An 18,802-nucleotide genomic window follows, 5' to 3' on the forward strand; every position below is an offset into this window, starting at 1 on the left:
TAAAAAAAAGTAACTTAAAATTTCAATATTTTAGAAGATAAATTATGACAAAAAAACACGAAAAAGGAGTGAATTAAACTCGACTTTCTTACCCTTATCCAAATATGAGTTGGAGATTCTATCCAAAGTCTTATTTTATATAGCAAGAAAAGGAGAATATGATAATACTAAGAAATAGCGTTATTTTTATATTTTAAAGGATAATTCTCACATCACAAATATACATAACAGTGCTTTCATAGTTTCATATATCAATTCCTTAACAAAGCTAAGTGCCTCATTGAGATTATTGGCTCACCAAAAATTAAAAATAATATAAAATATAAGTTTATTTTGCAAACACTCTACAAATATTATTAATAAAGCCCAATATAATAATATATATAGCTTTTAAATTTGTGTCGACCATCAAATAGTTTTGGAAATATAAGGGCTTCATTTACATTGTTAAAAAAGCAATGCCTTGCAATAAGCAAATTGAACATATTATATATATATATATATATATATATATATATATATATGATGAAGATTTACAAAAAATACAATGTGAAGGTAAAAATTATAGAGGTTTTTATTACAAAGATAAATGACAGAAATAAAATGCTCCCAATAATTAAAGTCATTATCAACTAAGCTAGCTATTTTCTTACCAAAATAAAATGATATTGATTTATTTTTTATTTCATTCGATATTTTTAGTGATAACAAAGAATATAAATTAAGCTGGTTTTGACCCCTAATATCATCCTTAATCCATTCAAGGAATTATATTTTTCTGGAACCATCTCATATAAATAAATTATTAATACACAACAACAATAAAATCTTAAAGTCTCAATCATTTGGAGTTGACTAAATTATTAATATACACGTGTCAATGCACGTGTGATCCAACGTGAAGTTCGCATTACACACGTGGGCTGCTCCTACTGGGTCGGTGGTCCAATCTGACTTCATTATCTCAGAAAAATAATTAGCTATCCCACCACTAATCACATGAATTATGTGATTAATACAAATAAAACAATACTAATTAATCAACTTGATATTATTCCATTACTTAATCTAACACCACTTAACCTTCTCACTACATATGGTTTGCACAAACATGCCAAAAAAGGAGCCATCCGGTAAAACGTGCAAGAAAGGAAAGGACGTTTCTGTTTCCCATTTTGCCCAGTGTTCCCGAAATGTGCATGTTTCCTTCCCGAAATGCCCCCTCCTTTTGGTCTTTTTATGTCGTGGTCTTGTTCGTCTGCCGAAGCTTGAAAGCCAGAGGAGAACCATCGCCCCAATCCGCCGGTAGAAACCAGGAGCAATCAGCTTCAGGGTTCTTCGATCCTTGAAGCAGGCAACGCGTCCCCCTGATCTGAAGCGATCCCGATCCGAAAGGTTGGCTTTTTACGGCTATTCATCCCTGAGGCGTCGGATTTGGGGAGGGTTTTGTTTTGGGCAAATTTGGTCGAGTTCCGGTTGGTATTGACGGGGAGACTAGCTCTTGACGACCAGTGAGCAGATCGTGTTGCGCTTGCGAGGGAAGTGGGGTCTCTGCTTTCGCGAGCTGATGCCATCTGGTGCCTAGAAAGAGATGGTCCTGGGTTTTGCCATCGGGCGTTGGATTTGCATAGAAGGTATTCTTGTTTTGGATTCTTATAATCTATTATGTGGTTTGACTTCTTAGCGATCATCTAATTTGAGATAAGAAAAATGGAGTGGACAAAAAGGTGATCTTGAAACCTGCGTCTTGTTCGTTGTGAATTTTCTTGTCTCAATTGAGAAGAAGTTAATCGTTTGATCATCTTTCGAGAATCAGTGTCTTTGGCTGCTTTACCTACTCCTTTATCCTTTTCATTGTCTTGCAACTAATGCGCTTTATATTCCTTATTTTCAATCCTCCAGAGTAGGCGAAGGAAAAGGTTGGGGTTTTTCATTTTGGGATAGCAGATTGAATTACGACACATGTTGACAACTCAAACGTGGGCTTAGATGAGATGAGGGATGTTAGCAAAATTGATGAACCTATTGAAGGCCTGCTGGCAGCCATCATCAAACAAATATGCCCATGCAGGCTCTGACGTGATCGGTCGGAAGGATGGGCTTCTCTGGTACAAGGACAGTGGACAGCATGTGTACGGTGAGTTCTCCATGGCCATGGTACAAGCCAATAACTTGCTTGAGGATCAGAGCCAACTTGAGACAGGACCTCTGAGCTCAGTTGAATTTGGGCCGTATGGTACTTTTGTGGGGGTTTATGATGGGCATGGTGGTCCAGAAACTTCATGTTATGTCAATGATCATCTCTTCCCGCATCTGAAGAGTATGTTCCAAACTTACCTGACTCAGTTTAATTTTTAAACACCACTTGTTATTTAATTGATTAGCACTTCAGTATTTGTTAGATAGAAAAACATGTAATTTGTTTGGAAGATTATTTATACTGCCATCATAATATGGAAACTTTTAATCCAAAGTTTCCATTGAAAACCTTGTATGATGCTTTTTTTTTTCTAGCAATTGAATGGATCATTAGCTCCTCAATTCACAAACAACCTCAACTATTTTGTAGCTCTACAAATGTTGTATTTTCTTTGTTAAGCAACTCGGTTCAGAGTAGGTTGATCTTCTGTCTAGGATGGATACAATGATGCTGATCTTCTGTCTAAAATTGGAGGATTGTAATTACTAGGACCTATTTGATAGAAGTGCTTGGTTTGTCAGGATTTGCAACAGAGCAGCAGTCCATGTCAGCTGATGTAATACGGAAGGCATACCAAGCGACAGAGGATGGTTTCATCTCCCTGGTGACCGAACAATGGCCTGTAAAACCTCAGATTGCAGCTGTTGGCTCATGCTGTCTGGTTGGGGTAATCTGTGGTGGTATGCTATATATAGCTAATCTCGGAGACTCCCGTGCTGTTTTAGGCAGAGTTGTCAAAGCAACTGGGGAAGTTTTGGCTGTGCAATTGTCAGCAGAGCACAATGTAGGAATCGAGCCTGTGCGACAAGAGTTGCAGTCAATGCATCCGGATGATAGACAAATTGTTGTTTTGAAGCACAATGTTTGGCGTGTGAAGGGCGTAATCCAGGTGCACATAATATATATGTTGTCATCTTTTGGATTTAATTTTCATGCATACATCAACAATTTTCATAAATGTTACTCATTACCTACGTCTGATGCTGCACTATACTTCTCACAGGCATTTATATATATATATATATATATATATATATATATATATATAAATATAATATTTACCACGAGGAAACAATTTTCTCAAAGATTACTCATTAGCTATGCATGCTTCAGTAGATTTCTCACAAGCATATTTATAATTACCACAATAGGAACAATTGACCATTTCAAGTGCACTACTTGCTTGCATTCTACAAAGCCATGTATTGTTGAAAACAACAGTTGCAACTTTATATTTGGCTACTCCTTGTAGCCATTTAGTTTGTTTTAGATTTTAAATACCGAAACATGCGAAGCAAGGTAGGTTTCATGTTTGGCCCAAGATATGGAGCATTGAGAAGGGACTAAGTGGAAACTTGGATTGTTATATGATAGTCATGAACACACGTCGTTTCTTATCCTCAAACTGAACTCCCTGGGATATTAGCTATCATGCAAACGTGGAAAAATTGGCATGACAATTATCAAACTATTGAAATATTAAATAAAAACGCTATTAAGTATGATATGCACTTCCTAACCGACAATTTCTAAGACTACAATTGCTTTGATGATCTTTGAGTTTAAAATTATACAAAGAGACTAACCTTTCTAAAATTCTCATTGAGCAGTTATAATTTGTGCCTTTCTTATATATCCTTTTTGTGACATTAAATTCGGTACAAACCCAATAGAGAGTTGAATAGATTTTTTATAAATAAACACACTTCAACTAGCCTATTATTCCAAGAAGTTGCTTCACTGATGCTATTTTATGCATCCTTTGACTTATGACAGCCATGAGAATATGATATATTGCTATGGGATGCCTTTCTTTTGGAACCTATTTCGGATCTGTTTCATTTGCATGGACTCACTCGCATGTAGTTAAATCATCAAAAGTATTCCCAGTTACACTTATTTTACCAGTTTTTTTTAGATAATGATTTTCTAACCACTGATGGCATCAGTCTTAGCTGAACTACATTACCTAAGTCAAGTTTGCCTCTACCTAGATCATGTTATGCATTGTCACTTTAAGAAAGCTTTTCTGTTGGTTAATGGTTGAGATGAAAATGTCTGATAAGTAACTAAAACCTGCTTGGACTCAGAAAGCCTACTTAGTCCAAGGTTTTAGCTTTCAGTAGGTTAGGATTCAGTACAAGAGAAAAAACCGATAAATATATCTATAAAATGGTTGGCCCTAAGTCTTCTCTGGTTCTTGTGTTTTGTAAATAATTATATTTGTTTAATTTATATGTTAGTGCTGCCTTTGACAAGTGCTTCTCCAGAAGAAAAGCAGCCTCCCAAACCTGTCAGCTAGAATGCTATAGTCTTCATAGGACTGAAAATAGCATATGGTCAGGGCTACTCTGCCCCAAATCATAAGTCAATTCCTAATTTATTCGAAAGTATTTTATTTAGTATTCTGTACTAGAATATCTTAAAATATCTGTAATCTATCAAATAAACCTATCTGGATTGATTCGTATCAACTGGGCCCATGAACTACTCTATCCTGGAGGCCTTAACAGTCTCTAAGTCAATCCACAAAAGCATTATCAGCATGCTGAAAGTATCATCTTATTAGAAACTGACGTTGAAACACCAGTTAGTAGCTGATCAACCTATTTGACCTTCTTCAGGGTTTGGTTGTCTTTTTGAGAGCAAAAGACAGCACACAAAAGGGTGGGTTGCATGAAGATCTAATTGCCCTTCAAGGTCTGGCACAACCAGATATCATTTCAGTTACTGGATCAATACTTTGGGTTTTGACAATTGATGATAATCAAGGGCAGCAGGTGAAGCCTTTTGTGATGATAAATCCTAGATGCTTCCTAATCCATCTCAACAGAAACATATTGAGATGATTTTCTTCGTCAACTTGATAGCCCTGATTTGCATCATCTTCTTTATTTTTCCCTAGCATGTGAAGAGGATAGGACGGATGCAATCTTGAACATGCCATACTACAGTTCCATTCGGTTGCCAGTGTAAGGCGGATCTGAGGGAATTATTACAGTATGGTCTAACGTCAGACCACTTATATCTGCCTTGAGCCCAGCGAGGGCCTATTTTTCCCTAGATCAGCCTACTGCATGTCAGTCCAGCAACATTCAGTTCAAAGCAGTCTAATCCTGTTTTATATGAGGTCTATCTGACTCTTGAAGGGACTGTACAACTCAATCCTAGTCAAGTCAGAGGAGTGTTCTATCCAAGCCTTCTATCCACTCCAAGTTGGAGTAGGTCTATAGTTTATTTTCTTAGTAATTTTTGTACATATATATATATATATATATATATATATATATATATATATATATATATATATATATATATTATTGCAACAGTTATTTTTGGTGAACCATTAGAGTCCAATCCTGATGTCTAAGTGTCCTAGTATGGTAAGATTAGGCAATTTGTTTAGCTTTTGGAAGTCATATTTGGGAGTTCTTATCAAATATATCTTTTAGTTTGATTTTATGGGGGATTAGCTTTTCTCCTATATGATAAGCAATTTAGTCCAAGAGGCATGGTTGAGACATGTAATTTCTTTTTTGCTTAATAATAGCGATATTTAGTTATTTCTCCTCCCTTTCTAACTATTTTCCCTCAAAGAAGAGTACCTCTCATTAGGAGAAGATCCAATCTTTATGTGGTAAACAATATCATTTGCCTCACCACTAAACTAGTAACCGAAGCCTCAATGTCATATTTTTGATAAAACACTTGGCTATTATGCACTCTGTCAATTGTTTTCTTCTGTAATCTGTGTGTTCAACTTTCGTGTATGAATTCTAAATTTATCTGCTTTACTTTCTTTTTTCTTTTTGTTGCTTCATTCTGATCAAGAGCACCTTTTGCAGATCTCCAGGTCAATTGGTGATGTATACTTAAAAAGGACAGAGTTTAACCGTGAACCATTACATGTGAAATTCAGACTTCGTGAACCTTTCAAGAAACCTATATTGAGTTCAGAACCATCAATTACTGTGCAACCACTACAGCCCCAAGATCAATTTCTTATATTTGCATCTGATGGACTTTGGGAGCATCTTAGTAATCAAAAAGCTGTTGATATTGTTCAAAACAACCCTCCCAATGTGAGTTCTATATCTAGTTTCCCTGGTTGTAGTTTCACAAAATATTTTTTATTTGATCTTGGAATCTATATCTTACTCAATTCCAACCTGAACAGAATGCTCATTTTCATCAAAAACCTCATAAACAAAAAAGAAAAATGCTAGTTACAATAAGCATTCAATTAACTCAGATAAAATGATAAAAAAATTATAAAATTATTATATGAGAAAATTTTTAAATTTTGTGCAATGTCCGTTTCTTAGAATTGTATATAAATAACAATAAAATAATACAGAATTATTTATGAGAAAATAATATCATCATAATAAGGAATATATTGAATAAACAATTTGTGTTTCATAAAGAATGCTCAAAATTTGTAGGTTTGCTGGTAGAGGATAATGATGGACCTCGAGGGAAGTGTTAGGTAATGCAAACACAAACTTTGATCAAAGAAAATGCCTATTGAATTTAAGACTAACAGGACATCCCAGTACTTTTTCCGTCTAGATTTTGATCCTTAATGGTTATCTTTCCTCCCCTTTCTCCTCTCTTTATAAACTTTTCTCTCAATTTCATTAGTAATGAACATTAAATACTATAACAATAGCAAATGACAAATACGATGGTCGCAATAAATAAAAACACAATAGTAGTAGCATCTTTGTTAGTTGTGTTTTTGGTCTTTTGTTTGTCTTTCCTTTTTTTAAGCAAAGGATAAGTAGCGAAGGATTTGATCCGAAGACCCTAACATGATTTGTCAAGGTTTTTAAGGTTTACCAAACCAATGTTTTAGGTGTAAAATATGTTGGATGTGGTTTCAAACCCTTAATTTTTAACAAGTGGATTTGGTACACCACCATCAGACTAATGTTTTAGGTTTAAACATATCATATGACGTTTCGAACCCTCAACCCTTTGTAAGTGGATTTAGTGCACTATCATCAAATTAATGTTTTAGGTGTAAAAATATGTCGGATGGGATTTCAAATCGTTAACTTTTGGTAAGTGGGTATGGTACACCACCACCAGACTAATGTTTTAGGTGTAAAAATATATCAGATGAGTTTTTGAACCCTCAACCTTTGATAAGGGGGTCTAATGATGTTACTAGACCCACTTATCAAAGGTTAAGGGTTCAAAACTGTATTTGATATTTTTTTTCATCTAAATTATTAGTCTGGTTATGATATATCAGATTCACTTACCAAAGGTTGATGATTTGCAATCTCATCAGACATATTTTTTACCTAAAACATTGGTGTGATGGTGCTTTCCTTTCTTACATTGCTATCGCTAGACCCACTTATTAAAGATTGAGGGTTTAAAACCTTATCTAATATATTTTTTTGACCTAAAATGTTAGTCTGGTTATAGTGTATCAGATCCACTTACCAAAGGTTGATTGATGTAGAACAGATTAGGGAAGTAGAGAGAGAGAGAGGGAAAGAGAAAGAAAGAGAAGTGTGAGATAAGAGAGATGAGTAAGAGACTAAAGAAGATACAATTCTTTTTATTCAAATCTAAAAAATGCTTGATCCATTGACAAGCTTTACTATTTATAAAGGTTTAAGAGCCTTGACATAATTAATGAAGATGATAATTCCCAAGAGTAATCTCCTAGGGAATTAGTATACTTTTTAAAAATCCAAAATGTGATTTCTCGATACCCAAATACTAAATGAGTGCACTTATTATAAAAGGAGTTCCTAAAAAGACCAAAAGATTTTTTTAAAAAATTTTCAACACAACTCTTAGAATTTCTAGACCAACTAATTGATGATTTTTTGTTGATTTCCTTGTCTAAAATAAACTTTTCTGAAATCCTTTTTAAAGCAAGATGGTTCTTCATCATTAATTGTTCACAATCTCATCCGACATATTTTTCACCTAAAACATTTGTTTGGCGGCGCTTTCCTTGACTACACTCCCTTCTATTTTTTTTATTCTTTTGACTTGTCAAATGGCCTAAAATTTGTCAATACCTGTCAAGTTTGCTTGATTCTAGCCAATTCTATTACCAATTTATGGTTGTAAGGTTGAGAATTAAGCAAAACCATATGGTCTTGCATGTTGTCTTAAATGCCATGTCAGTTAATATCAACACAAGATTTCAAGTCATGGATTCTGACTCACTGGATGGACTTCTTAGAGTCCTGAGGTGTCCTTTTGCTACAAAAGAAGGCAATTTGGTTACTCTTTATGAAGATTTTAGCTAGTTTAAAAGGGTATAAAATCATTAGTAATTTTTAGCCTATTGTAATTAAAAATTAGGCATTAGTAGCCTATAAATGAGTCTGTAGAACCTCCTAATTGTTCTTCTTGGCTACTTTAAAATATATTTTGTAGCAATAAAATCCTTTTAAGTCCATATATTAATCTTTTGAGGACCATTTCTTCCTCAAATTAGAGAAAGCCCAGTTAGTGGTGGCTGCACCGAACACTCGGCATTCCTTAGTAATGCATAGAACTGAGAACCATGCCTACTTAAGATGCATGCAATTCTATGAAATGTTTGCAGCTAATAGGTTGGAAATGACCAAAATGATAAAAATGTTTCACTCAAATCTTTTTAATAGACATCACAACTGGAATGGCACCGTTGAAATTACAGGCACATTCACTGCCACCTTGGCCAGGTAATATCTGATATATTACTTCATCGTCATGCAAAACAATCTTAAATGTCATGGATATGCTAATTCGGTTTTATTATTTGAGATGAAGTGTTCAATTTTGATATTATGAGGATGTGAAAATTACTCATAATAAGGCTATATTAGAAAAAGCTAAAACATCTAATCTCATTATCTCAGTTGGCTTTTAAGAATCCCTATTTGAAAAGTCTAAAGAATGTCGGATTTGTTAGACGGATTTGTTAGATGGACGTCCAACACATGGACATCTGAACTTGGGACTGGAGGGTAAGCATATTGGTAATGTGGCCTACAGAAATCAACACAGTTCTTGCAAATATTAAATTGTCTGTTGGTGCAAATTTTATTGACTTGCCTTCCAGTTACTATACATTGGATTGATTTCACAAACAGTGGGGTTTGATTGTCCATTTGCACGAATCCTGCAGGGAAGTGCTCGAAGGCTTGTTAAAGCTGCACTTCAAGAAGCAGCCAAGAAACGAGAGATGAGATACTCCGATCTCAAGAAGATCGATCGTGGAGTACGGCGGCATTTCCATGATGACATAACTGTTATTGTTGTGTTCCTGGACTCCAATCTTGTTAGCAGAGCCAGCTCATTGAAGGGCCCCTCCCTGTCATTGAGAGGGGGTGGAGTCAATGTGCCAGCCAACTCTCTTGCACCCTGCACCATGCCAACCCAACTCGGTGCCTCCTGATATATTCCTCTCAGTTCATTAATTATGTGTATGAAATTAAATCAGACCAACCTCCATGATCTTGCCCTCACCAGCATCAGTCGAAATGGGCTCAAGGACAGATACATCTGTTTTAACCTATTATATTGTGCCAATTCTCATGCAAGAATAGTTCATCTGTGTATTATGCTTCTAAACTTGGGAGGAAGTAATGTTTCAGAATCAACAATGAAGGACCACCAAGGCAACAGTTTTCACTACTCTCTAATATTTTTCTTTGACCTGTTCTTCTTGGTAATCAGCTCGATAATTCATTTAAACCACTTGATATGTTTCTAGTTGATGATTGCCAGCAGAATGTTGAGTAACAAGTGCTTAAATCCATTGAGGTGACCTGTTGCTGCTCAAATGGATGGGATTGAGCTCCAAAACTTATTCTAACCCAAAATTTTGGGTTAGTAATCAACACTGATGTATCCTAATCTTCTTCCTTTCATATGACAGCCATTGCCATCCGTGCCCCTTTCTGGGCTCATCAGTGACTTTTAATTGAAGTACCTTATGCTATCAACTTAATCATGCAATTAACGTGCAGTTAATTTGTTGCAATCTCATTTTGATTAGAAGGACAAATCATTTGTGCAATGTGGCCAACATTAATGCCTTATCCTTTTGGTCTTTTGTGGAAGCTTGAAGCTTTAGGAACTTGCTCTATCTCATCTTGTTCTTCAACAAGTAGGTAAAACTTCCAGCACAAACATTTTCTTATACATCTTGGCAATTAGAGTGCAGGATTTCTTATGATAGAGGAAAGAAGAAAGATTTATATTCCACATGAAGAAGACGACCAACTCTCTTTCATCAAGAGGAACTCAATGAATACATTAAGAACACTAACTCTTAATATAAGCAAGACTCGGGAGTGGCACACCAAGCACAGTGAGCTTAGTTAACAGTCACCTTCCCCACCATTCCAGCTCCCTGGTGAGGAGCGCAGTAGAAGGTGTAGGTGCCCTTCTCCTTCAAGGTCACCTGGTAGGTCTCGCCTGGGGCATTCAGTAGGTCCTCCTCGGGCATGGAGATGGAGCCGACGTTGACACCCGCGGGGATCTCGTCCTCGTCGAACACCACGTTGTGGGGGAACCCGGCGTTGTTCTTGAACACGATCGTCTCCCCCGAGGGCACCGAGAACTCGTTGGGCACGAAGGCCAGCGAGCCGTCGCTGCCTCCCAGAAGCACGTCGAAGGCGAGCGCGTTGCCCGCCAGCACCGCGCTCGCGGCGACCGCGGCCGCGGCCGCGCCCACCTCCCTCAGGGACGCCCGGGCCACCATGGCCGCGGCAGGAGCCTTGCTGTGCGCGGCGACGACGCTGGCGCCGCGCCTCGCGGCCGATGTGCCGGCCCTCAGCCCGGTGAAGGTGGGGATGGTGACTGCTGCGCTGGTCAAGCTGGCCATTACTGCGTCTGAGCTTATCCTCACCAGTTTCTGTGGCTTCAACAATTAAATGGGAGGATGGAAAGTATATATATTATATATATAGTCACAGGCAACTACACAAGAATCAAGAGAGAGAGAGAGAGAGAGAGAGAGAAAGAGAGAGAGACGAAGGATTGGATAATGGGTGGCTAAGAAGGGAGGAGTTATCTAAGTGGTAGGACTGGCTGAGATGATACTTCATTGACTGCCAAAGATGGGGTGATGTGTGGATAGCAATGATGAGTACAAGAGAAATGATAAGAGAGATTATATGAAGACAAATCTTAGAGGCTGGAGATTTTTTTTCTGTGAGTTGCAGATCCACCAAACAAGGTAGGGGAACAACGAAGGCAGAGTGTGGTGATTGGCAACCAAGTGATCTACGTGCAGGGGTTGGGGCCTTCCACACAGGCTGGGGATATTGCGAGAAGGAAAATGGAAAGGAAATTAGTGGTGTGTATTTACCACTTGTCATACAATTATCTCTTTGACTACATCAACAGATAATACTATTTGTTATGTAACTTTGAACTCGAGTCTCCTGAGTGTAAGATTGGTAACATGACTTGATCCTCTCCTGTAAGATCGGTAACATAGTTTTTCGAGTAATCTATGATCGAGATTATTTATGGTCTATGTTTAAAGGTGAATCGGTCTTATTATCGTGATTTTATCACAATCCGATTTCTATTACATATATCTATGAATATCACAATATATGTAACTCATAAGATAAAGTGATAAAATATTAATAAATAATAATAAATAAAAAGAGTACGTGTTGTATCACACGTGTGATCACTCGCGCGATTGGCTTGCAAGTCACCTATGGTTAGATTTGTCCCGTGCTTACCCCGGGGGGAGAGAGCTCGAGAGCATTAAACAACCTCTAGTAGTAGTTCGGGGTCTGAATCGGGGTGTTCCCATTCGTGTGCGGAGGGAGAGACAATTGCCTCTCAAAACCTAAAGTTAAGTTGGCAGCTTGCATCTCTTCTTTGGGGTGCTCACTAGGGTTGCTCAGTGGCTAACATTCTTGTGATATTGACTCTCCTTCTAATGTCAAAAATATTATGTAACTTCACGCCGTGATCGAGTCATCAGTACGGCTTGGTCCGCTCTGAGTGTGCAAGATTGTCAATGTGGCTTCTTGGTTGCAGAGAATTGGCTCGGAGCCGGGTCAAGATGTCGTCTGCCTGATCCACCTAAGGTGGAGCTGGGGCTCATTCCTTTTCTCTGAGCGGTATGCTCCTATACATAGGTCGAAGTTGCGAGGGGGATTTTTCAACTTAACCCCTCTGATGGTTAAGTACGGCTGAGAGCATTCGAATGTTTGAGGTCCGACCCCCTGGTATTGTTCTAGGGGGCAGCTTTTATACCTATCATTGAATGTCATTGTAAGCGGCTACTTAATGGTTGTCGGCGTCTCAAGTAGTTAGACTGTACACTTGGTGCAAGCACAAGCCTATCTGTTTAGTCCTGTGCTATGCAACATCGCCCTACGCTTCTCGAGTCACTCAACATCGGGTGGTGCCGCTTCGTATAGCCTCGAGCAACGCAAGAGCAATAGGCTGACAACATAGATAACAAGCCACTGTCCTGTGTAGATCCAATGTTGAGTCGGCATGCCACGTCATCTCTAGAACGTCATGCCGGCCCCGTTGTGACGACTAACATGCTTTATGGGGTTGATGTCAGAATATACCAAAAGTAGAACAAGTAATTAGTTGTTCATAAAATATTATTTTATTGAGATACCATTGTGTTTGGTATACTATTTCAGAATTTTTAAATTTCAAGTTTAATTATAATTAATATTTTTTAATAATTAGAGGAAAGGAGAGGTAGTTTGATATAAATTTGACATGATTAATATTTTGGACTCAAAATTTGACTTTAAGAGTCTTGCCAATTAGACACATCACCATGAGATAAAAAATATTTTTATATTTTTATAAATATTTTCTTATCTTTATTTTATAAAATATTTTCTCAGGAAGGAATGCTAGATAAACCAATTAAACATCCACTTACGTGCTTGCCCAAGTATTTTAAGGTCCAAAGTCTGTTAGAACTTGATTTGTATGAATCCTCTGCTCTCATAAATGTATCTTAAGTTAATGACTATGGAAAGTTGTAGGTTATTAACTTTGAATGATTTAAGCTCTTGGTATCTAAATAGCAAAGGTGCATCAATCCACCAATTCTTTGTTAATAAGATCTAACACCCATTTACTTTGCAAAACTTCATCAATAATCCTATCCAAGATTATTACATGGATTACAAGTTACTTAAAAGAGATATGGGTTCACAAATCCATCAATTCTTTGTTAATAAGGTCTAACACTCATTGACTTACCAAAACTTCATCAATAATCCTATCCAAGATTATTACATGGATTATAAGTTACTTCAAAGAGATATGGGTTCACAGATCCATCGATTCTTTGTTAATAAGGTCAAACACTCGTTTAGTTGGCAAAGCTTTATCAATAATGTTATCCAAGATTATTACAAAGATTATAAGTTACTTAAAAGAGATATGAGTTAAAAATTAGACCTTTTTTTATAAAAATAAAATAATTATAAAGCCTTATTCCCTTAAGTGTCTCTCGATATGAACTAAGACTTTATGAGCCACCATAAGCGTCATCTAGAAATCATCATTCATCTTTGATAGTTGAAGCATATAAACTTGAGAGATATTATTCGTTTTGGATACCCATTATATTGGACCTTAAAAAGTATATTTAAAAACAAAGGATGATTGACGCGTACCGGGCATGAGTTCGCCTGCTCCTCAATTACCATGGGACTAAATATGTTTATTAATTATATTATAATTTTTTTATTAATATTTATTAATATATTTAACTAATAAAAAAAATAAATTATACTAGTTTAGCCAATATTTAGTAGCCCGAGAGGTGATCCGATCCATGTCTAATATGATTTTGATAACTATGATTTATTTTGTTGAAGAATAAATAATTACTAAAAATGAAGGATTCCTTCAAGATTTTTTAGATCTCTACTTCAGCTTTGTTATGCAAACTAAATTGAAGTGTTCTTTTGGCATTATCGATATTTAATAATATTTTTTAAACATTGTATGTGCTTTCTATATTTGATTATACCTCTCTAAATATTAATATTAAACCATGATTACCAAAATATATATGAAGGAATATATATATATATATATATATATATATATATATATATAGGTACGGATGATATGGTTTCGAGAGACCTAAAGTCCCTGTCCAAGCCGGCGATCTCTCTCTCTCTCTTCTCCCGTTGTTTTCCTCCTCTCGATTTCGTCGTGTCGGTAATTGTATCATACACCCCTTGAGTGTTTCCGATTTCTTCCTTGCGGGCAGTCTCTCTTGCAGGAGGTAAATCCCTATTCCTCGAGGCTTCTTTTTTACTGTAAGAGCTTCAATATGTTGGCTTATTAGGGTTGAACCCGTCCCCTTCGACTGATGCCCTTCTGCAGTAGTAAGTTGGATTTAGGGTTTTGGTTTTGTTATTTGGTATCGACGTCAAAGTTGTAGTCCGTCTTCTGTCAGCAAATTTAGGATCACGACGCCGTACTAATATCGTCCGTACTGCTGCTTTTCAAGATTACACAATCATGCTATCTTCCGTCATGTCAATTATCTCCAAAGGCCTTAGTTTTGTCAATTATTCCCTTTTACTTTTGCCCTCTTTCCTCCTGTATACTTAGGTTATTGTTTTGTTTTGGATATGGAATTTGATTTTCTCTACCGAGGACCGAGTCTATTTTAGTCGCAATCATCCCACATCTGTTTCAGTATCATTCTTGCGCACTATATTTTTGTGGACCTTGAGAAATCCTAATTAGATCAAATCTTCAATGAATAAGTTTATCACTTTTTTCAATTTTGATGATGAAATCAGCCTTTTGTTTTGTTGGAACAGGTAAACAAGTCGTGAAGAATGGTTGGTCGAAGAAGAATATCTATGGGTATATCCAAACTTATTGGGTTGAAGGCTACTGTTTTGCTGTTGGCATTTTACTTCACCAGAAAACTTGGAGTAAACTTGATTCCTGTACCCCTTTTATATGCCTCCTTGGTTGCATATTTAATTGCCATTGCATCTCATCCAGCAGTGAATCTTCCCCTGCTTTTAGGAAAGAGCTCTGATGGGATCTTTCCACTCTGGTCAATGATTATATTTGGGCCTTTTTTGTTCTTTATTCGGTTATTTGTGCCTTTGAGAAGATGGAAGAGTCGGGAACCACTGTATAGTGAAATTTCTGAAGGTTTGTATGTTGGAGGTTGGCCTTCTTCCTTGGAACACTTGCCCCCTTGCAGACCTGCAGTGATTGATTGCACATGTGAACTACCACGGAGCTCTGCACTTCCAAATGCATATTTGTGTGTTGCTACTTGGGATACCAGAGCACCTCAACCATCACAAATTGAGTCAGCAGTGCGTTGGGTGTGCAGAAAAAGGACTCAGAATGTTCCTGTATACATCCATTGTGCTTTTGGTGAGTATCCTATTGTCTGAACTTGCAGAAAAGATGATAATGAGGAGTAAATAATCTGGCCAACTAGTTTGTGCATGGACCAAATTTTTATTTCAATCTGACTAATTATTTATGATACATTAGGAAACACCCCTGCATCGCAAAGGATGGTCTAGATCTTGAGATATATATTCTTGGATAGTTTAACTAGTGATTTAATCAGAAACTAAGATATATTATTAGCATGTAGCACTCCATGCTGATCTTCCATAAGTCAAAATATGAAGGAGCAGATGTGTCATACATGAGACTGCTGCAACTACTCATTAAGGAAAAAAATGTATAATATTAGTTGATTGATTATGACAAGTAGTTTGGTGAACAAAAAACACCATATTTCATCGCCTGCAATTCTGAAATTAATGGTGGTATACAGAGAAGTCTTGTTACATTTGAACATAAGATGAAGCCCTTCCTTAGATTATATAAATTGTTGCCAATGTTTAATTAATCTGTACTGTTTAAACGCCTCTTGAAGTGTCTGATTGTGTAATGTGAATACAGCATATACAGGACATAGGATAAAATAGTGTTTTGTGTTTCATGATGCTTATGAATTGTTGTTCTCTGAATTTGATTTAATCAAAATTTAAAATTTCTCATCTTTTCTCATCTTTTCAAAATTTAAAATTTCCTTAGCTAGGATTTTCCCTTGTTTGCCACACTTCATTTTCAAAATTTTGATTCAAAAATAGGAAAATGATTGATTTCACTTCCATTTGGTGGTACCTGTTTAAGTAGGATATTGAAATAAAATATTTAATTTTCTTAGGTAGAAAATTTAATATCTAAAAATTTTTTAGGTAAGATTTTACCTTATTTGCCATGATCCATTTCCTAGATTGTCATTCAAAATTAGGGAAATGATATATTTCGCTTCTGTTTAGGTAGGATAATTAGATAAAAAAATTAATAATGACAAACCTCTTGCTCTCTAAATATTAGAATTAAATATTTTATTTCAGTATCAGTTTGTGCTCAAATGAAAGTGAAATTTAAATTATTATTTTTCCTAATTTTGAATCACAATCTAGGAAATAGATTATGGCAAAAACTGGTAAAATCTTAAGGAAATTTTAATTCTTCGAAAGATGGGATAAAATCTGTTTTGATTACATTTGAAATATTAGAAGATACATTTCTAAAAAGCATTAGAAGGAAACTAATCACTAATTTATTTTGTCATGGTTCCTTTATTGCCCAATTTCCACCAAAGGATCTATCTCAATCATGTGGATTATGTTTGCAGATATTGATGATAAATGAGTACTTATCTACAAGACAAACTCACAGTGCAAACAATGCTGCTTCTTGCAAACTTAAGCATTTTTTAATGAATTGCAAAGAAAAAGGAAGCTTTGGCTACTTCTTGGATTTTTTTGTACTAGGAAATATCAGCTTATGTCAAATTGTTTGTTGGAGTTCAATGCAATTTACTTGTTAATACACTTCTGATTTTCTATTTCCTATTACTTTTGCCATGTCTAAGGCACTTCTAGATGGTTTGTGATGGGTTGTTTCAAATAATTGTAACTGGTATGTCATCCCCTCATAACATAGCATCTTACAAGGTGTTGAGATATACAATTGTGATAACTTTTTTTAGTGTTGCTGCAACTTGTAGACTAAAGTTGCTTGTATAAGTTAGTTGGTCATATGTGCTTGTCTACTCTTTGACACTAGTGCTTCTGGATCTGTTTCTGTTTCTGTTTTGGTGTTTCAATAAATTTGACTCTGATGGTTGTATTTCTATCATTTATATCATCATATTACAACAGATTTTGGCTCCATATCTTCCTTCTATTGTTGGGATGGGAGACCAGAGGTTGGTGGTTACATGACAAATTAGTAAATGATGAATTTGATAATTGCAGTAAATGACACATTTCGTGGTGGGATAATCTTTTCTAAATTCATCGTTAATGTCACACATCTCATCTTCTAACTTTCCTATTTCCTCCTTCCACTCCTTCCCCTTGTTTTTTTTTTTCTGTGGATATCAATTGGCTTAAATTGCCTAAAACATATTAATTCTGATTGAATTAGACTGATGCAAGCCAATTTCAACCTAAAGCAGCTAGAATCAGATCAACCTTGGATGAATATGATATGGATCAAGCATATCATATTTAAATTGATTGATGTCACAAATAATGATTTAGCTAATAAAAGGCATAGGGTGATGGATTATTCCATCTGCAGACTCTAAAAGGAAACAAACTAATTGGATAAACTTTTTTAATGTCCAATCATTTAATCCTATTAAATTAAACTAAAACCAATGGTATAACCTAATCAAATTAGTGATTGAATTTTGATAAGCTTCATCTGTATCCAGCTCCATTTCTTCGGCTGTAGTTGTACTTGCATAACTTCAACTCAATTCTGACAATGGGAACCAGAAATACAAAGTTTGGTCTGCACCTTCTTCGTTAAGACCTTTTTAAACTTGTAGTTACTTGAAGTGCTACCATGTAAATCTCTTCTTGTTCATGTTTTCATGAATATGTCATCGTTAGTGTGCAATAATATGTAAAGAACCATTTACTTTGCAAGTGGTGTCTAGGATGATGTTTTCTGATATTCTGAAGCACTAACACAATGGATTATAATTTTCTCGATACTATTGTCTTAAATGTATTATATATGTTGTATCTACTTATGCCTCACCAGATCACTTTTGACATGCTTAGAGGACCTTAACAGTACCATGGATTTGACATGAAAGTTAATTGTCTTGGAACATTCAACAGGTCATGGTAGAAGTGTTTCTGTGATGTGTGCCGTTCTTGTCGCACTAGGTCTGGCTGAAGATTGGAGAAGTGCAGAGAGGATTATTCGAGAAAAACGGCCGTGCATCGAAATGAATGATCTTCACCGCAAAAGCTTGGAAGAATGGTCAAGACATCGGCTTCCATCGAAAAGAGATGGAGTATCAGTTGTCAGTTCTGTGATTCTATCTGAAAGAAAACACAAGGTGTAGTATCCGACAACAATCTATATATCTTTATTTCAGAATTTAGGGCTAAAACTGAAAACAGTCAGCTGTATTCATATCTGAATCTTCCTTCCCCATCTGTAAACATTTAATCAAGCTGCTGATGTTATTTTTTCCTTTGAAGGTACAAACCACTAAATATGCAGCTGAAATAGCTGCAATTTAGATCTTCA

General features: G+C 36.1%; 3 protein-coding genes across 5 annotated transcripts; 2 read left to right on the forward strand and 1 right to left on the reverse strand.

Moving 5' to 3' along the window:
• The first annotated feature begins 1,254 nt into the window (after window positions 1–1,254).
• Window positions 1,255–9,856, forward strand: LOC135650250 (probable protein phosphatase 2C 60). Of its 2 annotated transcripts, XM_065169517.1 has the most exons (6): window positions 1,255–1,634; window positions 1,903–2,320; window positions 2,722–3,089; window positions 4,825–4,980; window positions 6,046–6,282; window positions 9,348–9,856. In XM_065169517.1, exons 2-6 carry the CDS (start codon window positions 2,002–2,004, stop codon window positions 9,615–9,617), a joined length of 1,350 nt encoding a protein of 449 aa, XP_065025589.1. In that variant the 5' UTR covers window positions 1,255–1,634; window positions 1,903–2,001; the 3' UTR covers window positions 9,618–9,856. The 2 variants fall into 2 exon arrangements, with proteins under 2 accessions (XP_065025589.1, XP_065025590.1); XM_065169518.1 differs by lacking the exon at window positions 4,825–4,980 and having other exon boundaries at window positions 1,259–1,634.
• Window positions 9,857–10,400: 544 nt separating this feature from the next.
• LOC135650251 (plastocyanin-like) lies at window positions 10,401–11,102 on the reverse strand. The gene has a single exon (XM_065169520.1). The coding sequence runs from the start codon at window positions 11,049–11,051 to the stop codon at window positions 10,542–10,544; it is 510 nt and encodes a 169-aa protein (XP_065025592.1). The 5' UTR covers window positions 11,052–11,102; the 3' UTR covers window positions 10,401–10,541.
• A 3,210-nt stretch (window positions 11,103–14,312) lies between these two features.
• On the forward strand, window positions 14,313–18,802 carry LOC103998825 (uncharacterized). Of its 2 annotated transcripts, none has more exons than XM_009420418.3 (3): window positions 14,313–14,468; window positions 15,016–15,592; window positions 18,385–18,802. In XM_009420418.3, exons 2-3 carry the CDS (start codon window positions 15,034–15,036, stop codon window positions 18,612–18,614), a joined length of 789 nt encoding a protein of 262 aa, XP_009418693.2. In that variant the 5' UTR covers window positions 14,313–14,468; window positions 15,016–15,033; the 3' UTR covers window positions 18,615–18,802. The 2 variants fall into 2 exon arrangements, with proteins under 2 accessions (XP_009418693.2, XP_065025591.1); XM_065169519.1 differs by lacking the exon at window positions 14,313–14,468 and adding an exon at window positions 14,639–14,674.

Source organism: Musa acuminata, chromosome BXJ3-9, assembly GCF_036884655.1.
Source record: "Musa acuminata AAA Group cultivar baxijiao chromosome BXJ3-9, Cavendish_Baxijiao_AAA, whole genome shotgun sequence".
NCBI lineage: Eukaryota > Viridiplantae > Streptophyta > Magnoliopsida > Zingiberales > Musaceae > Musa > Musa acuminata.

Coding starts and splice junctions, on each gene's coding strand:
- LOC135650250 (XM_065169517.1), top strand. CDS start 2,002: ATGTTAGCAAAATTGATGAACCTATTGAAGGCCTGCTGGCAGCCATCA. Junction 4,981..6,045: donor ATGATAATCAAGGGCAGCAG/GTGAAGCCTTTT, acceptor CACCTTTTGCAG/ATCTCCAGGTCAATTGGTGA. Junction 6,283..9,347: donor TTCAAAACAACCCTCCCAAT/GTGAGTTCTATA, acceptor CGAATCCTGCAG/GGAAGTGCTCGAAGGCTTGT.
- LOC135650251 (XM_065169520.1), bottom strand. CDS start 11,051: ATGGCCAGCTTGACCAGCGCAGCAGTCACCATCCCCACCTTCACCGGG.
- LOC103998825 (XM_009420418.3), top strand. CDS start 15,034: ATGGTTGGTCGAAGAAGAATATCTATGGGTATATCCAAACTTATTGGG. Junction 15,593..18,384: donor ATACATCCATTGTGCTTTTG/GTGAGTATCCTA, acceptor AACATTCAACAG/GTCATGGTAGAAGTGTTTCT.